This window comes from Lepisosteus platostomus, chromosome 1 (assembly GCF_059453375.1).
Source record: "Lepisosteus platostomus isolate fLepPlt1 chromosome 1, fLepPlt1.hap1, whole genome shotgun sequence".
Classification (NCBI taxonomy): domain Eukaryota; kingdom Metazoa; phylum Chordata; class Actinopteri; order Semionotiformes; family Lepisosteidae; genus Lepisosteus; species Lepisosteus platostomus.
In genome coordinates this window covers 67,063,317-67,082,067 of record NC_142611.1, presented here as the reverse complement: position 1 = coordinate 67,082,067, position 18,751 = coordinate 67,063,317, and the positions used below count along the sequence as shown (strand labels likewise).

Below are 18,751 nucleotides of genomic sequence, written 5' to 3'. Positions count from 1 at the left end.
ACCCTACTCTTTAGAATGCAACAGATCGCCTCCGTCCTGAATTCTATTTTGCTAATGGATATGCTAAGCACCTCAAACGCCAATCTCGCTGTCTGTTCTGAAGGAGTCAAGTTAAAAAAAAACAGATACCGGGTCGCTGTGACAGCTCATGATCACCTCCATAAACTACGTGTTGCATTAAAATGAGTGATTACTGCTCATTTCCTGTCAGAACCTCGCATACACTACTAAGATGTGCATAATAAAAGAGAAATATCGTGGCACCTTGTGTTCATGGGAACTTCAAGGTTTGTTTTGTTTTTTTATTGGCCGTCTGGTATCTGCTCTGCAAGCATCTGGGAAGCACAACGTATAATTAATGGGATTTCTAAACATAATAAGAGCTACAAACGAGAGGAGGCAAACCCATTTGATCGTCAGCAGCTAATTGATCTAAGGATCCCATCCAACCATTTCTTGAACGAAGCCAGGATATCGACTTCAAGAACATGGCTGATCAGCTTGTTCCACACTCCCACAGCCCTTTGGGTACAGACGTGCCTTCTATTCCCAGTTTTAAACGCACTCCCCTCTAGCACTCACGTGTGTCCTCTGGCCCGTGACAATCTGAAGAAGCTCACTCTTGCCTTTGTCAATGCCTGTGAGGATTTTGAAAATGTCAGCCATGTCCCTCTTGTAATGGTCTGTGTTCCAGACTAAAAAGGCCCAGCTCCTTCACTTCATGTCAGTGCAGGTCATTCTCTTAAGCCTGAAATCTTTCCAGTTGCTCTTTTCTGGCTCTGGTTTCCAGAGCAGCAGTTTCTTTTCTATAACATTTAATCTTAATGTGAGTGCTGATCATTGGAGAAGAGTATTAAAAATATGAATTCAGTATGCTGATCATTTTTTTTAGGGCTTTTTAAACGGTAATCTGCATGTGCCGTGTCCTGCAGTACCCACTGCTCCTATCACTGGGCACACGTGTGAATCTGAAATGAAATAATTCACCACTACAGGGAGGGGTGTGATGACCACAAGGTCTCACGTGTTGCATGTAATTGAAGAAGAGCTAATAATGAATTGGTACAGTATGTTGAGTTTGTGCATAGGTTGTGTTTAGGTTGTGTTTGTATTTAAGCTGTGGTATTGCACTCAGGGGTGCAAGAGCTGGAGAGGTGGTGGAAGTTGGTGTGTTTTGTAGCGCTGGGTTAACAGCTTTTCCTCAGCCTGTAGATAGGGTAGTTTCTCTGTTTGCCACTAGGGCTCCAATGGAGCTGGATATGCATTTGTTTTCTGCAAAGCCTTGTGTTTTAGAGAAGTATTTTTATTGTTTCATAATCCAACAAAAATATGTGATGCATATCAATGTAATGTTACAGGACATGCAAATTATTTTCAACGCAACAGTGTTTCATCTGAGAATCATTTATGAAAAGTAAGAATACACAATTTCCAATCCCCTGACCACGTCCTTCACAAAGAGGAATCAGGTGTCATCTGAGTAGCCAGTTAGCAACAGATTAAGGTCTAGGGTGTAGAAAGTATCAACATAGCTATGGTGGGTCGCAGTCAACATAGCTATACAAATCTTAATGGTGTACCTTCCAACTTCAGACGTTGTATCATATCTCTGATCCATTATATCTCTGATCTGCTTGTTTTTTGTGTTTTGGAACCCATGTAATAAAACCAAGGAGCATCCAGGACATGTGTCACTCGGGTGTCTTAATCGTTTTGTGTACAAAGGTCCCCATCAAATACCTCTGATCATCTGAGCAGGGATTTTCCAGATGCAGTATCAGATTGGGACAGCACCCCCTGGAGGTCAACAGAAGAAGTGCTGTCCCAAAAAATAAAGACGGAAAAAAAAAACTGGAGCGAAAGAGCTTTTTCTTGCTGAGCCAACCAGAAGCCAGCAGAGTCTACCCTGGACCTTTGTGACAGGTGTGAGCCAGAGTGGTTTCGCCTGGGAAAGTCCCTCATGACCATCCTGGAGCAGAGATCTACAATCCAGCTCCACCTGTGTGGAGAATCACTTTATTTGTTAGACATGCAATCGTTTTGGCTTTTGTCCATTTTTACTTGAATTTGCTCCCTCTGTCTTCTCGTGGTTTTCCCAGGGTGTCCCAGCGTATTAGCACGCTACAATAATGTTTTGATTTATCGGAAAATCACTGTTTCTGCTGGGACCGAGTTTTCGGTAAAAAATGATGTGGAACTGGTTTCATTACCGGCAAAGACAAGAGGTCAGGAATGTGCGAGACAGTGCTGTGTACGAACTGAGCACAAACGTGTCCTAGCACCAAAACAGCCCACTTATTGTCTGTACTATGTTTGGTATGATGTTTTTTTCTTTCGGTCAGTGATCATTTAGCGACGACAGCTGTGCTGCATGATTCCTGCAGAACATTCTGTGCTGTCCCTTAAAGCCCCGAGTACTCTTGCACGCTTCCTGTTCTTCCTGTTTTTGAACTTCCAGACCACACAAAGCTGCTTTTTGTGTCTGTTTGGAGTACAGATCTGTGGAAGAAAGTCCTGTACTGCAGACGATGTCTCATTCGACGTGCTAGCTGGTTTGTAGGTATTATTTTTTTCTGTGCTGTCCGTGCAGCATGCTGTGTTTTACAGATTAAACACAGGAACTGCATCTTCTAAAAGAGCAATACAAAAGAGCTAAAAACTCATTAAAACCAGGGCTGCTTTGTTCAAGGATTCACAGGCATTCTTCAGCGATAGACATACTGTTGTGGTATCATCCCGAAAGAAGACATTCATGTTTACACAGGGCATGTCACTAACGACACCCTGAAGATATCACCCTCTGAGTTTGTGTCTTAGCTTGCTAAGAATGTGTTCATATATCTGTATTTCATTAATCTGCTGATCTTTTTTTCATTTTTACAGCCTGTTTTGGGGATTTCTTGTCATGTATCTTCAAGAAACGTTATTAAAAGAAAAAGAAATGCTCTTAAAATCCCCGGTTTACCAAGACTTAGGACAGCAGCCCCAGTCACTGCTGCATCACATTGCAAACTGGATAGTTAAAAAGTACCTTGATTGTGAGCCACCAGGATGAGATGGTTATAGAACATGATATGCGAGTTTCACCTCTGTGTTTCAGTGTTTCAGCTCCTCCTCCCTCAGAGCATATGAAGGCAGAGAATAATGCAGAATCTCAAGTCATCAATGTTCTGATGAACGAGCGTGTGCCAGGAAACCATCTTCTGAAACTTCTTGCTATGAAAAGCAAGAAAGATTTGGGAAATAAATGTAAAAAAAGGTTATTAAAGTTATATACTGGAGAGGGAATTGTCCCTCTCCAGCACTGCCTTTGGATCAAGTGTATCAAATACAGGCTTTCCACTATCAGATGAATGGGCTGAAGCTGTGTGGTTCCAAGGTCAGGGGATAAATGACGTTGATTCTAGCAGGTCCAAATCACCCCACAACAGAACCATGCATGCCATACTCATTCTCACCCAGTAATCCAATAAGCTATTCCTTCTGCTTTTCAGTCTTTACAGTAAACTACACGACCATATTCCTGTCCAATTAACTCAGTGTTCTCTGGTGGTATAAATACCAGTAAATTAGTTCCGCATTTCCCCATGTGATGTTAATGGCCTTTGTTTACCTTTGATGTGCTTTTTAACACTGTATAACTTGTATGGATATGTAGGCTACTTGTGGGGCAGTGATTGTCTTCTCTCAATAAGCCAGCTTCCTGTCGCAAGCAAATATTTTCATTTTTACATAAAAAAAGATGTATTTAAATCGATGGTGTTCTACGAAATGAGCAAGCCTTTCTAACGATGGGTGGCTAGTGGTTCCTGAAACAGGCTCAAGTGTTCTGTTTCCACAGCAACAGCAGATTTGATAACCATCAGCCCTGCTTACTGGGCAGCACATGAAAGGAGATGTTAAGCAGCTCTTTGCCACTCGGGGAGCCCCAGCAAACACACCCAGGAAAGGCCAGCAGCCAGTGCCAACACTGCCCTTCTGTGGCATGACGAGGTATTGCATGCAGGAACTACTGATCAGGCGCTTGGGTCCTGATACAGCATTCTATTTGCAGCTATTTGTGTAAGTCAGGAATTTTGTAGGTCACACTTTCAGGCTCAGTTTGTAAAGGGTGGTTTGTGTATAATCTGGCTTGCACTCCAGCCTCAATAGTCAAACTTTATTTAAATCTCTTTATTTTCTCAGTCATGTTTAGGGGTTTTGGCGGCACGGTGGTGCAGCAGTGAGCATTTCTGCCTTGGTTCAGTTCCAGACCTGAAGTGCTGTCTGTGTGGAGTTTGCATGTTCTTCCCGTGTTTGAGTGAGTTTCCTCTGGGTGCTCCAATTTATTCCCAGAGTTCAAAGACATACTGTACTAGTGGGATGATTGGCTTCAGGGAAAATTGTCCCTGGTGTGAGTGTGTGTGTCTGTGCCCTGCGAGGGACTGGCGTCCTGTCCGGGGTGAACCCTACTTTGTGCCCTTAGCTTGCTGGGATAGGCTCCAGGTCCCCCACGACCCTGAATTGGATGATGCAGTTATTTTAAATATTTTATAATCGATTTCTCAGAACCTCTTGAAAGGTTACCCATAAAACACTGGTTTTAAGTTAATGCCTTCTTCAATGTTTTATACGAATAATTCTGTCAAGAAAAAAGACTGACCTGGCAGCTGGGAAAAGACAGGTTTTGGAAATTATGCATTTTTTCCAGAAAATGATGTCAGTAAGTACAAGCAGTAACAGCGTAAGTGATGACATATGAATAGTAAATCTGTGAGGTCAGAAGGAGAAATTGTATGGCTTGTTTTATGACTTCACTCATGCTGCTGTCAGATCAATTTACTGCCAAATATTTAAACTGTTACCTGCTGATCTCTTGCATGACATCATCGGGTGCAAGGTCTTTGTACCTCCATAGTTTCACATCAAACATCATCTGTTCTCTGCCTGGCCAGTTAGAATTGGCTTGGCCTGGCTCTCTGTTGTGTGAGGGTCAGCCACAGAATAACAATACTCCAGCTCTAGATATCTCCAGTATTTTAACAAGCAACAGGTCTCTTTTTCTAGCCTGAAAGGTTACGAGAAACAATATTCATCAATATTCACAATATTCCTTGCACAGCCAGCAGCCATATCACCCTGCAACCCACAACTGGCAACCCACTGAAGCTAAGCAGGTGTGAGCCTGGTCAGTACCTGGATGGGAGACCTCCTGGGAAAAACTAAGGTTGCTGCTGGAAGAGGTGTTAGTGGGGCCAGCAGGGGGCGCCCACCCTGTGGTCCATGTGGGTCCTAATGCCCCAGTATAGTGACGGGGACACTATACTGTAAACAGGCACCGTCCTTCGGATGAGACGTAAAACCGAGGTCCTGACTCTCTGTGGTCATTAAAAATCCCAGGGCGCTTCTTGAAAAGAGTAGGGGTGTAACCCCGGCGTCCTGGCCAAATTTCCCATTGGCCCTTACTAATCATGGCCTCCTAATAATCCCCCTCTATGAATTGGCTACATTACTCTGCTCTCCTCCCCACTGATAGCTGATGTGTGGTGAGCGTTCTGGCGCACTATGGCTGCCGTCGCATCATCCAGGTGGATGCTGCACATTGGTGGTGGTGGAGGGGAGTCCCCATTACCTGTAAAGCGCTTTGAGTGGAGTGTCCAGAAAAAGCGCTATATAAGTGTAAGCAATTATTATTATTATTATTATTAATATTATGGGCTGTGCCTTTGATGGGATTCTGCTGCCACCTAGTGTCAGTTAAGAAATGTGCACAGATTTTTGTCCCTAAACGTGGGTGCAACGAGTCAAGCTGGGACTTAATTGCTTAATCCTTAATTGCTTGATTCATGTGGACAGTTTTGGGAAACCAAACCTGATCCAGATCCATTGCATCTTTGTGGCTGACCTGTGCTTCTGTGCAGTGAAAGATAGGTTTTGTCACCCTGGAACCTCTCCCACCGGTAAAAGACAGCCTCTGCCTTCTGTCTCACTCTGCATCTCAGTCAGCTGTCTTTGTTGACAGTGCAGGATGTTTGTACATGAAACAGAGTTGAAATCTCTCTGAGAGCAGAACAAGGCTATGCTGTTTTCTTCCACCTCTCATTGTAAATCTGCCAAACAAATTGGAGTTACTTAGACACTCGTTCATGTAGATTGACTACGGCATAGTTAAGGCTGTGTTGTTACACACTCTTTTCCTCCTCATTCTGTAAGAAAATAACACCTGCTCACTGACTACTACAGCAATCACATTACAAAGGTGGCTGGCTGCAGTAAAGGTGCAATAACAGTTGTACTAATGGTTGTACAGGCATTTGGCACTTGCTGTGCAAGTTCATGATCTCAGTAATAACTGTTGGATTGATAAGAAGTAGCCTCGTGCACAATTCAGGCTTAAGTCAACCTTCAGATCTTTGCAGTGGTCAAGCCTCTGTCTTACAGACCTGGAGGTCCGAACTTGTCCAAAGTGCAATGTGAACCACCGAATGCTCGCATTTTGGTTGTTTGAATCGACTCCCACGTGCTAAATTTCAAGCGGAGAACAGAGCAACAGGAAAAGCATGTAAGCTGAGTGGCCAGAATGAAGGCAGCAATCCAGGAAGACCTGCATGGCTGTACTTTTTATTTTTTGCACTGCGCATGTTTTGCCAGCTGCAACATTTTATTTGAAGGGGGTAACTGCAAAAGCCACCTCGACCTGAACTGATTTTTCCAGCAAAGCTGGATGATGAAGGAAGACGCTTTAGAGCACCTTTCCCTCCAGTCTACAGTGTGATGTCTGTATATCTTTGCAAACAGGGCAGACTTTGTTTGACCTTCTTGGTTCTGGGTGACTACTACAGAGTTGTCATGGAAATGCTGAGGCAGATCTCCGGAGTGCTATCTAAGCACGTCCAGGAAACTGGAGAGGGGCAGGGGGGCGATCGGGGCTCAGATTCTGAGAGAGACTGTAAGTCGCTGATGCATGAAACCCAACCAGAGGACAGCAGCTGGGAAAGAAGCAGGGGTTTGTGAAAGGACAGAGGTCTATGAATTAATAAACAGGGCAGAGATGCAGTACATAGGGAATGCTACCAGTTTCTACACCAGGTGCCATCTGCTGAACAATCAGACCATGTTTGCTGTATTATAGCAGAGTTTAGCCCTGAATTGAATATCAGTGGGTATGGAAAAAGAAACATGGAATAGGATATTTTACCAGGCTGCGGTGGAAAAAAAGATTGAATTTACTCTTAACCAGTTGAAATGAAATATACCCCATTGATTAATCTCTTCAATATATAGACACTGCAAAAGTCTCTGGGCTAATTATGTATCCCAGTTTCGTAAGAGGACTTGGCAGGAAGTGGTGAGGGGGAGTGATATTAATGCTACACAAGCCTGAGTGCAGAATGTTGCTCCAGGTTATTATGGGTAGTAATTAACATTAGTGTTTGCAGAGTTGGCATCAGAGAACCAGCCTGGAACAATAACAATGTACATAACAAATTGGAAATAGGAAACAAAGAAAATCTACTAGAAATTACTCATTTGATGATTCTGCTGTGACTAATTGCAGATTTCCTCTACCACATAGGCCAAATTCTTGGGATAAGCTCAAGATCTATGTCACTGTCTTTTTCATGCTTTTATTTTTTAAAGAAGATTTTACTTTTGGCAAAACCCACTGCTCTTAATGGAAATGAAAGGATCTGAGTTTAATTTTTTTCTGTATGGCTGACTGCCTCGAAGATCCAGTTTCCATTAGTTTCAGCCGAAGTTTGAAAATTGAATTTCATTAAGGAGGTCATTGTAACTGGTGCGCTTCACAGATTGTAGTCAGAAAGAGAGGTTAATTCCATTCAGGTTTTTTTTTCTGGTGTTGAGATTTGCAGATGGGATGATAGAATGGGATTTAGCCCTCGGGCCATTAGAAAATTGATCGTTAGCTGATTGAAAGGGTTAGAGAGGTGTTAAGACTGTGTTGGACTTTGTGTCAAAATCATACGGCAATCCTGGAATGCTGGCTTCTAAAAATCCCCTTAAAAATGAAAAGATGAATGGAGGTGTTCAAATGTTTCTTAACTAAACTCAGATTGTGGCACTAACGGGGAGTAACAGAGAATGCAATCCACTATGTTGCTCGTTTTTTAATCCTGTGGGATGTGCGGGCTTGTTCTAAAAAAAGACATTTTTAGTCAAACATGCTGTATGCGGTGTGTCTGGCTGTGTCCATATTTTTATTAAAGTGAAAGTTTAATCTCGCAGCGAACACTTTCGGACATGCCCACCCACGCTCTAAACAAGCGAGTGCTCATATTTCTGTCTGATTTGGCTGTTTCGGCATTTGGGGGTCGGGACAGGCTGGCGAAAGGCAGACTGCATGAGTAGTTGTCAGGACAGTTGGGTTCCCTCAGCCACCAGCATCCTGCCATAGGGGCGGAAATAAAAAAAAAACCTTATAAATCATTAAAGCGGGCTCTTTAATGAGCAGCACAAGGAAGGCTCAGAGGGAGTATGTCTTACAGATCTGGGCTGTGTCCTCTTTTTTTTCAAACATCGGTAGAGTCAGGGGAAGGGCAGCTCTCAGCATTCAGCAGCAAAACACTTTGTGCCTCGCAAGAGCAGGACCAGTGCCCTGGGAGAGAGGGAGCGCACACCTGCGAGCCTGAACTTGTATGCGCGAATCTTTTTCATTGATTGCCACTTCTTTTCATTTTTTCCTTCTTAAGTATCACACGACCACAGCGCCGTTTAAAAACGCAGATCCATGGAACATTTTCTCCGGCTGCCGGCACCAAGGAGACGAACTCCGAAGGATAGCGCTCGGATTTACCCAGGGGGGGTTCATAAATTCTCCTGCTTTCTCACTCTTACTTTTTACTGGATACCAAAGTTTAGTCTCGCTGGTTTTTCTGCTTTGGATCGAGACCTGTGACGTTTTATCAGGATCTTCCTAATTTTCGAAAGGATTCTTTTTCTTTGATCAGCACAGCTCCAAAGAACACATCTGGCTTGCGTTTCAAAGACAGCGCTTTGTAAAAGAAACTCTTCCATCTTCTGTCCTCGACGTTATTCAGCTCTCATCATCTGATCAATCAAGATGCGTCCGTCTCTTTCACCAGTGGGACGGGACTTTTGATTGCTTGTGCTTGAGGAATCGAGTGCAGTGCCGGAAAATATTCTTCTAGGATCCACAGCAGGCATTAGCGTCTCAGGTTGCGATGAGCCGGCTATGAGTTTGCCCAGTTGTACTGTCGCATCTTCGGACAGTCCCGGGCACAGACCTGCAGGAAAGTGAAAAGGGAGAGGAGCTCGATTCGACCTCTGTGTCCTAGCTGAAGGCGGCCGGCCCCACGGCGCACTCGCAATGCCCATCCAGATCTTCTGCACCATCTCGTTCTCCGCCGACGACGCCGCCGTTTGGAAGGGACAGAAGGACCCCCATGAGGACCGCTATGGCCGCCCGGGGCTGGACGGGGAGAGCGAGAAGGAGGAAGAGGAGAGCGACTTCGACGAAGACGACAGCGAGGAGAGCGGCGTGGACGACCTGGCCACCTTCGTCTCCGGCTGCACGCTGCACGGCGCCGACCACGTGTTTGTGGAAGAGAAGACGTTCGGGCCGCGGCAGGGCCTGTGGGCCGCGGCCTTCCTCCTCTCCCTGGGCATGTTCCTGTACCAGGTGGCCGACCGGGTGATTTACTACTACCAGTACGACCACGTCACCACCCTGGACGAGCTGGACGCCCCGGTCATGACCTTCCCCGCCATCACCTTCTGCAACTACAACACCTTCCGGCGCTCGCAGATCAGCTTCACCGACCTGCTCTTCATGGCGCCCCTGCTGGGCTACGAAGAAAACATGGCTCCTGGAATCCCCCTGGCCCCGGAGCCGGACCGCCAGGGCGGCAGCTTCAGCATGGACGAGTTCTTCAACCGCACCCGGCACCGGATCGAGGACATGCTGCTGGAATGCAAGTACCGGGGCAAAGACTGTGGGCCGGAGGACTTCAGGGAGGTGAGAGGGGTGGGGGCAGGCTCAGCTCTAGCAGGGCTCTGGCACGGTGACTGCAGAACGGCCGGTGCTTATCCCTGTTCTTCCAGTCCACACCTGCACGGGAACTTTCAGGAAGGAAATGAATCCGGCTGCCAGGGAGCATTAACAGGAATGAGTATTCATTGGAGCAAAGTCTTTCAATGGGATGGAAAGGGGGAAACCTGGTTTTCCAGCCAGCAGTGTTGTAGCCATGCTCCGTTAATGGGCTGTAGAAGGTACAGGATCCTGGTCTTCGGGCACAAGTATCAGTGTTCATTTCTTAAAGGTGCAGCAGACAGTGAGTGTTCGCCTTTGCTCAGTTTGGTAGTTCAAATTGTTTGGGTTCTTGCTTTTGAATGCCTGTATCCGGGTTTAAAAGCAGTTGAGGGTGAGTAGGGTTTTCAGGTGTAAGCTTAGTTCCCAGATCCCTCATTCCCTTGAAGCCTTAGGTGTAAAAGCAGCTCTGATCAAAGGCATTCAGTGCAGGCAGGGTTTAAGATTTGTGTTTCATCCAGTCTTCAGAGACAGGAAGTGATAGGCCTGCTGTCTGTGTGCTTTCCTCGCATGGTCAGAAAGAATGATCATGACATCTCTGTTGCTGGCAGGGAACATGACAGAAGCACAATGACAAATGAACGCATCAGGGGCTAAATTAGGCAGCTGCTAAATTGAAATGAAAGTTAAAATACCTTTGGGGATAAGTAATTAAGTTACTTTTTTAGTATTTGACATCTCTGCGTTAACACATAAGGCAACACTTGTTACTTGTAACAAACTAATGTTCAGTCAGAATTCGTTATGAATTTGAGAACTGTTAATCATCAGCGTGATCGTTTGTTACCCAGAGCCTTAGGGAATCTGAGAGAGAAGTGGAGGTATTCTGATGGAACTCCTGCTGCACTGAAGTTAAATTCCTTAAGAATTTGCTGCCGTTGTTTCAGCGTTTTGAGAAACATGAGGTATGCATGTTAAAATAATGTGGTCTGCTTGTTTAGCAAATGTCAGCTGTTTTATAGCTTAGGTGAGAGTCTCTACTCCGGTCCGAGCAACTGCAGGACTTTTATCAAGGTAAAGCCTGTCCCCTTCAAAGGCTTCTTGAAGGCAGAAGCTGAGAAGTGAATGAGGAGTAGGATCGCACACCTGGTTAACAGAGTCAGGCAGAGAGCTCCAGACTCAGGGGCTTTATGAGGGAAGGAGTGCATTCAAATTGTAGCTCTCATTGACACAGGAGGTAGAGCCAGAGGCAGAATTTACATCCGTCCAGTGGCTATATGGGTGCAGAGAACAGGAGTCAATTGAGATCCAGGAGAGCCAGGCTGTGGTCACTGAGCCTGCCTGCTCTGGGCAGTCAGGTCTGCCTGTGTCCAGTTTCTATGTCCAGGCTGTGGTCACTGAGCCTGCCTGCTCTGGGCAGTCAGGTCTGCCTGTGTCCAGTTTCTATGTCCAGGCTGTGGTCACTGAGCCTGCCTGCTCTGGGCAGTCAGGTCTGCCTGTGTCCAGTTTCTATGTCCAGGCTGTGGTCACTGAACCTGCCTGCTCTGGGCAGTCAGGTCTGCCTGTGTCCAGTTTCTATGTCCAGGCTGTGGTCACTGACCCTGTCCTCTCTGGACAGGTAGGTCTTCCTGTGTCACTCAGTTTAGAAAACATATTTTTATCTTCTTCACTTTTATATTAAATAGTTATTCTCTTATTTCTGTTTAAAGGAACTTTAATAGAATAAGTGTTAAATCAATAATTCAAGATGTCCAGATGCAGGTGAAATTGATGCCAAGTCTGCAATGCATACACTGGTTCAGTGAATTACGAAACCATCAGTCTCTGGATTCTTCATTTAATCAACATATGGCTGCTACACTTCAATCATCAGATTCTAGAGACATGTGATGGGTTCTTCAGCAGGTCTGTGATTGAAGAATGCAGTTCAGAGTTTGTTCTCCTAATTGACTCAACAAATAACTTTGGTAAATTGTTCAATCTGGAGTTTGTCGCAAAACTTAAAGAAATAAACAAATAAAGGGCGACCCGCTGGATTGTGGCTCGACTGAACATGGACTGGTCAGTTCTGAGCTGGGTGGAGGGGGTTAGTATGAACAGAAGGTCAGAGAGACAGTCAGGGCCCTGTTGTGGAGGGGGAACAGTGTGTGCGAAAGAGCCCTCAGTGTGCTTTCAGAGCCTGCCTATCACAAGACAGCAGGTAGCACCGCATATTCTCCCAGTTCCCTGATACTTTCCTCCTGAACGCTTTTTTAAAACTTAAAGAAGCTGCAGTTTTTAACATGAGCTTTCCACATTTATTTCTTAATTTCCACTAGCTAGTGCTCTCCAGATGGGGTGATTGGTCAGGAGAAGTGGCGGCTGATTCCCTTGGAATCAGTTCTCCATGTTTTCCTTCATACAACTGAGGGATGGGGTACTTGGCTTTCATTTCATTAGCCTGACTCTGGCCCAGACCCCTCACTTACTGCTGAATGTTTCTCATTATTGACCACCTGGCAGTTTATACTTATCATTGCCCACAGAGATGGAATTTCATTTCATTTTTCACAGTAGGAATGCTAACTGGTGTATTTTAGTAGACTTGAGATGCTTGTCAGAGAGAATGGCTTCAGCTGTTACTGATCACAGTTCCTAACGTGGAACTCAGTTATAAAAAGCAAATACAAAAAGCAATAACAATATTAGTTTAAAGAAGACTTCCAAATGCTAGGATGTACTAGCTAAGTGTTGAAGAGAAAATCCAGTGGATTGAACACAAGAATGAATTAATACAGAGTTACAGCTGTGTCACAGTGGAAAAATGTATGCGTTTTACCTACAGTACACTCATAAATAAATGACATTTAACCTGTCTGCAGTATTTAAACAAAGCACACTGCCATTGTGAGGTCAATAGGCATAGAAAGAGCTCAGCTTGGACCCTGTGAAAGATCTTCATCAGGCTGTGGATTGTCTGATCTTTCCCTTTGAACCCCAACCTTTTAAGAGATGCACAGACGCCAGGGTTCCAGCCACAATGGAGAAACACGTTGGTGAGCGTGCTCTCCATTGACCTGGTCAGCGGGGCTTTTCAGTGTGCGTCTGAGATACATGTGACCACCCGCACTGTTACATTAATCTCTTGCTAAGTGTAATACTCAGTGTGGCAAACGAGTGCTTTTCCTTGGTTGCCTCCAGTGTGATGTGCCCCTGTGCAATGTGGAACTGAAGGGCCCCGAGCTGTCCACAGGCATTAGTGACTTGTAAAACTCATTGGGTCCGGGGTTCGAACCCTTGCCCTCCTTTACTACGAGTGTGCCTATAGCCAGCGATTACCCCCGGCGATTCACACAATTATCTGAAGGCACATCAGGAAAGAGGAAAGAAGAAACTCAATCTTGTTCGGTCTCACTCCTGTGGAAGTTCGCTAAGAGGGTTTTCTCACCTAACCAAAGTGGCAGCAGTGCCAGCGTCTATCCTAGGAGTGGGGGACAGAACTCAGACCCACTTGGTGCACACCTGTAATCCCAATGACTTTATCTTTTTGTATTCTTGTCATTTTCTGGGTTTGGATGGTGTGGCGCCTGCCTGCTGTTGTGCCTTTTTCTCTGTGTTTCCTCCTGTGTCTCTCTTGGCCTTTGGGAAGTGTTTTTTTTTTCTCTCTCAATGTGTCCCTTCTCATGAGAAGTTGCCAACCCCTGTAGTTTGATCCCTTGCCTGCCAGAAAAGTTCCATATCCCGAAAAAGTAGGGTTTCGCAGCCTCAGAGAATTGTGGGAAAATGCAGACATGCCTTTCCTTTTGTGCTTTGCCCTTGGCGCTCAATGACCACCGCTGGCAGCTGTGTGCGTATGTTGGCTTCAGCGCTCTCCTGTCCTCTTAGTTATAAGCACCAGTTGTTTTTCTAAGTGCTGTTTAATGCAGGGATTGATTCTTCATGGAGGCGCGGCATTTGCAGATCAATCATAAATCACGCCAAGGCAATCAGACACCGCATGTGAGCACAGCGGGGTGTTGGTTTCCAGCCTCTGTAAAATATGAGGCGCGCCATGCTGCACACACTTCCTGCGGTAGACCATCGCTCATTCCATTAAGGCTGTTCTGTTTTTAGAGCGTCTTCCCAATATCAGGGCATCTCGTTTCATCATTGATGTCTTCCGGAGATTGAGTGATTTTTCGTTTACATTTTGTCTGGGACTATTAACCATTTAAGACCCTGGCTGTCAAACCAAGGTCAGGTTTCGTGCGTGCAATTCTCTGCACGTCTCCAAGCTCCAAGGACGGGCTGCACGGCCCAGGGACACACAGGCAAGCCTGCTGTGCCCGAGGAGGGTCCCCCTGGCACTGGGGAACAGGGTGGGCAGTCCTGCTCCATCGCAGCTCTTAGTGAGATCAGTCAGTTCATCGTTGGCTTAATTGGAGCAGTTTTACAGACCTGGAAAAGCTACAGAGACACCAGCCCTCCGGGACCAGGACTGCCCACCCCTGCTTTGCGTTATGAGCAGCTGTGTGTTTGTGAGAAGAAGAGAGCAACTGATCAAGTTAAGCTTTGGTAGGACTGTTTGATCCCTATGGCCTTTCACTGGTGATCATGCTGTATAAGGAGACATAGGTAACGCTGAGTAAAGAGTAAAGAGTGGGTAACCCCTGCTTTATAGTCCCGCGAGCTTCCATAGATCCTAGAATCTTCCAGACTCCAGGACAGGGCTGTCCAGTACTGGTCTGGTCTGGGAGAACTTTGGTGTCTGCAACGTTTGATTGAAGCTTAGTTCTTAAAGGCAAGGGCCTTTGTTGGCCAAACTGGACCAGTTCAACAAATTATTTCAGGATTTAAGTGCTGGTGCTTTAAGGACATCTAGAAACTCCCCGACCCACCTAAAACCCCCCTTAAAAAAAAGATTTTCACCTGGAGAATTCGAGTTATGAATTTCCGTTAGGCAGGTTCTGAACTTTCAGCTGTCACAAATGTGAAAATCATTCAAAAGGGCTTCATTGGAAAACTGGTAATTCGATTAGGGGGTTCATCTAGGTCACTTAGAGCTCCGGTGGAATGCAGACCAGAAGACACGGGGACACCTAGCTCTAGGGCTTTGTCTGAGGCCTGTGTGGACTAATCGGATTTGTGAACAAATCCATTTTAATTGCTTTTCCTGGTATTCATATTGCGAATGTGAATTGTATAAGTGCACTCTCCAATAATTTGTTTTAAGCCAACTGTTATTAATTTAAAAAAGTCACATTATCCTTGCAGAAAAAGGTGTTACAGCCTGAAATGATAAATATTATTATTAGATTAAAATGTTAAGAGCTCGGTAACTCTGGAACTGTGCTTTTTAGGATCACATCTCCAGTCCCAGCAGGGCTGTAAAACCAAACAGTAGACATTTACATCTGTTTGTGCTGGTTGGTTGGAAACTTTATGCTGTTGCTTAATTCAATTTGAAGAAATGCTCCTGATCAGTTTACCCTCTCATTACATAGTTTTTCTGTTTAATTTTCCCCTTAACACCATTTGGAGCTAAAACCCTAATTGATGCAACTCAGGAGACAGCATTACTGTATTTCCCACAAAACCTGACAAGACCCAGTACTTTCTGAGCAGGCTTGTAGTTAATGAAGTGTAATCTGCATTTCCTCATAGAGATTAAATATATCCCACTTGTGTTTTTTGGTGGGTCTAATTATCCTAGAATAGTGCAGTATCTGCAATGCAAAGAGCAGTGTATGCATAAAACTTAACCACCGATCACATTGATTGGCTTCTGCCACTTAATTGCGCAGTGAAATTTCCATATTTCCCTACCAACAGTGTGCTGTAAATTGTCTTTACCCTATGATCCTTTCTGCCTAACTGGTCACAGTGCCAACTATCTCCGCTCTGCTGTTGTTCCTTATCGGCCTGCTGTGTCCGCCTTAATAGCACTTCTGAAGATTGTATTAAGAACAGTGAAAGGAATTATGTATATTGGCCTTGTACTTTAATAGTAGACATTAATATTATTGTTAAAGACCTTATTCTGAGGAGTGTGAGTGTTTAGATGTTACTGACCACACAGGAATAGCAGACCGTTAACTACTGTAATGAGAAATGTTGCAGATTGCAAAGCACAGATTGTGTAATTTGGCAGATATAAGGTGGGATAGTATGTTTAGGGATGGGTCAGTGGTATGATACTACTAGCATGTCCCTCACAGCTCCAATGTCCTGGGTTTGATTCCTGACTGGGGTGCGTGTCTGTGTGGAGTTTGCATGGTGTTCTTCCATGTTCCTCATGCAGGTCAGGTTCATTGGCTACTCTAATTGGTCTCCCCTGGGTGGGGGTTTATCTCCATTAGTAAAGTGGCTGGTCCCCCCCGCTTTCTCACCCTAATGTGAGCAGACAGGCTTTGGTGCCGGCCTGTTTGGAAGGCATGGGATTGCAGAGACACACACATACAGTAACACATCGGATATTAAATTTTAAAAAAAGGATCATTAATCTGGATTGTGGGTTAGGAAATCAGAGCAAGAACATGAAATTGCAGACAGGTGTCAAGCAGAGTGTCACTCCAGACGAACTTCAGGCAGAAGGGCAGCCAGGGAGCAGGACTGACTGGTGCAGCCTGGGTAAAGGACTCGTGAGACCTCTGCCCTGAAGCAGTCCACAGCTGGGCTCGGTACAGAGGACAATCCTGAGCTTTCTAACGTGGAGGACATACTCTATCCCTGAGGCTCTCATGATGGTTCATGCTGTGCTTGTATGGTTTCCTGGGGAACATAATGTCACCGCATGCATCGTCGCATTCTGTATTGCACTACCATGTTTTTATAAATGAGTGCAGCACTGTGGCGCAGTGGTTGGCATTGCTGCCTCGCAGTGTGGGAGCCCTGGGTTCAACTCCCGGGGTGCTGTCTGTGTGGAGTTTGCATGTTACCCCCCCCCCCATGTTCATGTGAGTTTCCTCCAGGTGCTCTGGTTTCCTCCCACAATCCAAAATGTACTGCTAGATTGATTGGCTTCTGAGAACACTGGCTCTGGTGTGAATGTGTGTGTGTCCGTGTCCTGCGATGGACTGGTGTCCCATCCAGGGTGTAGCTTTGCAAGGGGCGTAGGATCCGGCTCCCCCACGAGCCTGATTTAGATAAACCAGTTTAAAGATAAATGGATGGATGCACACAGTGATGTTGCATTTTGACTGTTATGCATGAGCCTGTATAAAAGCTTCAGCCAACTGAAATAATAATGATAAAATATAATGTGATGCTAATTCCCTTGAACACCTCTTGACAGCAAACTTTACAAACTCTTTTTTTTTGTCCTTTTGTTGCCAATATGATTAATTTCCCCATCATATAATAAAAAATCCAGTCACACAGAACGGTAACAATGACTTGAGCACCAAACCGGCTCCTTGCGGATCTGTCTCAAAGGCGAAGAGAGAGCAGGATCATTTTCAAACAGCGCCAGTCAGCAGCGTCTGAGCAAGCTATCAATTACAGCCGCGGAGATCTTTCTTTTTTTAGGAAGCACCGCAGCAAGCGCATTTCCGCTTCGCGGGATTATGCTGAGTTGCAGGGCAAGTTGCAAGCGTAGGACAAGCTCGCTTGAACAAAAGAGAGAGGGGGGCGGAGACTCGCCCGCAAGCTGTGGACAGGACGGCGGTCGTCGCGGCTTCTCCACGGTGACCCGTCGGGGAGAGAGCCGGCACGACTCCACCTGCGCGATCATTCAGTACAGGGGAGGCAGCTTCCTCCAAGCGGGCTGTCACTCCGAAACCAAAAAGTTTTCCGTTGCCCTTTTCAAAAATAATTTACTTCACGCGCTATTCCTCTGGTTCAGCCGGGCCTTCGCTTGCCCGCTGCAGAGGGTCTGTGATTTTCCTCCGTCTGTGATCAGAGATGGATCAGGCTGGCGACAGCGTATCAGGAATCGAGAAAGACATATTGAAAGTGCAGAATTGTCATGCAGATTGATTTTGCTGGATATTGTAACGCTCCTGGGGTTCGCCGACGGAAAAAAACAGGCCGGAGGCTCTGGCACGGGTTGGCAGGACATTTAATAAAGACGCTGAGGGGGGGGGGTTACACACATAGGGACAGGGGAGACACAGCATTGCACCACACCTACACGGACACACGAGGGAAGAGGGCGTCTCCAGCCCTGTCCAACTATATACGGGCGGTAGTCCCGCCCCTCAGCCGCCGTTCCCAGCCTGCCTTGCGTGCACATGGTTACAGCGCATCACGTGGGCGCAACAATATTAATCAGGGTAGATCCGTGAGTGACTCATGGCTGAGCACGCCATCATCACTTATATATATACACTTATATAGCGCTTTTCTGGACACTCCACTTAAAGCGCTTTACAGGTAATGGGGACTCCCCTCCACCACCACCAGTGTATAGCCCCACCTGGGTGATGTGACGGCCTCCATAGTGGACAAGAACGCTCCCAACACACCAGCTCTCAGTGGGGAGGAGAACAGAGTGATGGAACCAGATGGGGATTATTAGGAGGCCATGACTGGTAAAGGCCAGGCGGAAATTTGGCCAGGATGCCGGGGTAACACCCCTACTCTTTTTGAGAAACACTCAATGTTTTTCAATGTTGCCTTTTGTCATCGTATTGCCCCCTTCACTATACTGGGGCCTTAGGACCCACACAAACAATATGAGCGCCCCCTGCTGGCCCCACAAACACCTCTTCCAGCAGCGATCTCAGTTTTGTCCCAGGAGGTCTTCCGCCCGGATACTGACCAGGCTCACACCTGCTGCGCTCCAGTGGGCTGCCCGCTGCGGGC

The 18,751-nt window shown here is 45.9% G+C and overlaps 1 protein-coding gene across 6 annotated transcripts in view; it reads left to right on the top strand.

Moving 5' to 3' along the window:
* Positions 1-18,751, top strand: part of asic1b (acid sensing ion channel subunit 1b) — a 175,572-nt gene that overhangs the window by 111,299 nt on the left and 45,522 nt on the right. For 3 of the 6 annotated variants that reach the window (XM_088633757.1, XM_088633762.1, XM_088633756.1), the window contains exon 1: positions 8,619-9,976. The exons of the other annotated variants lie outside the window; for them this stretch is intronic. In XM_088633757.1, coding sequence (XP_088489883.1) covers positions 9,329-9,976 — 648 coding nt within the window. In that variant the 5' untranslated portion in view covers positions 8,619-9,328. Of the gene's footprint in view, positions 1-8,618; positions 9,977-18,751 lie in introns of those variants that run through there. 6 annotated transcript variants of the gene reach the window in all.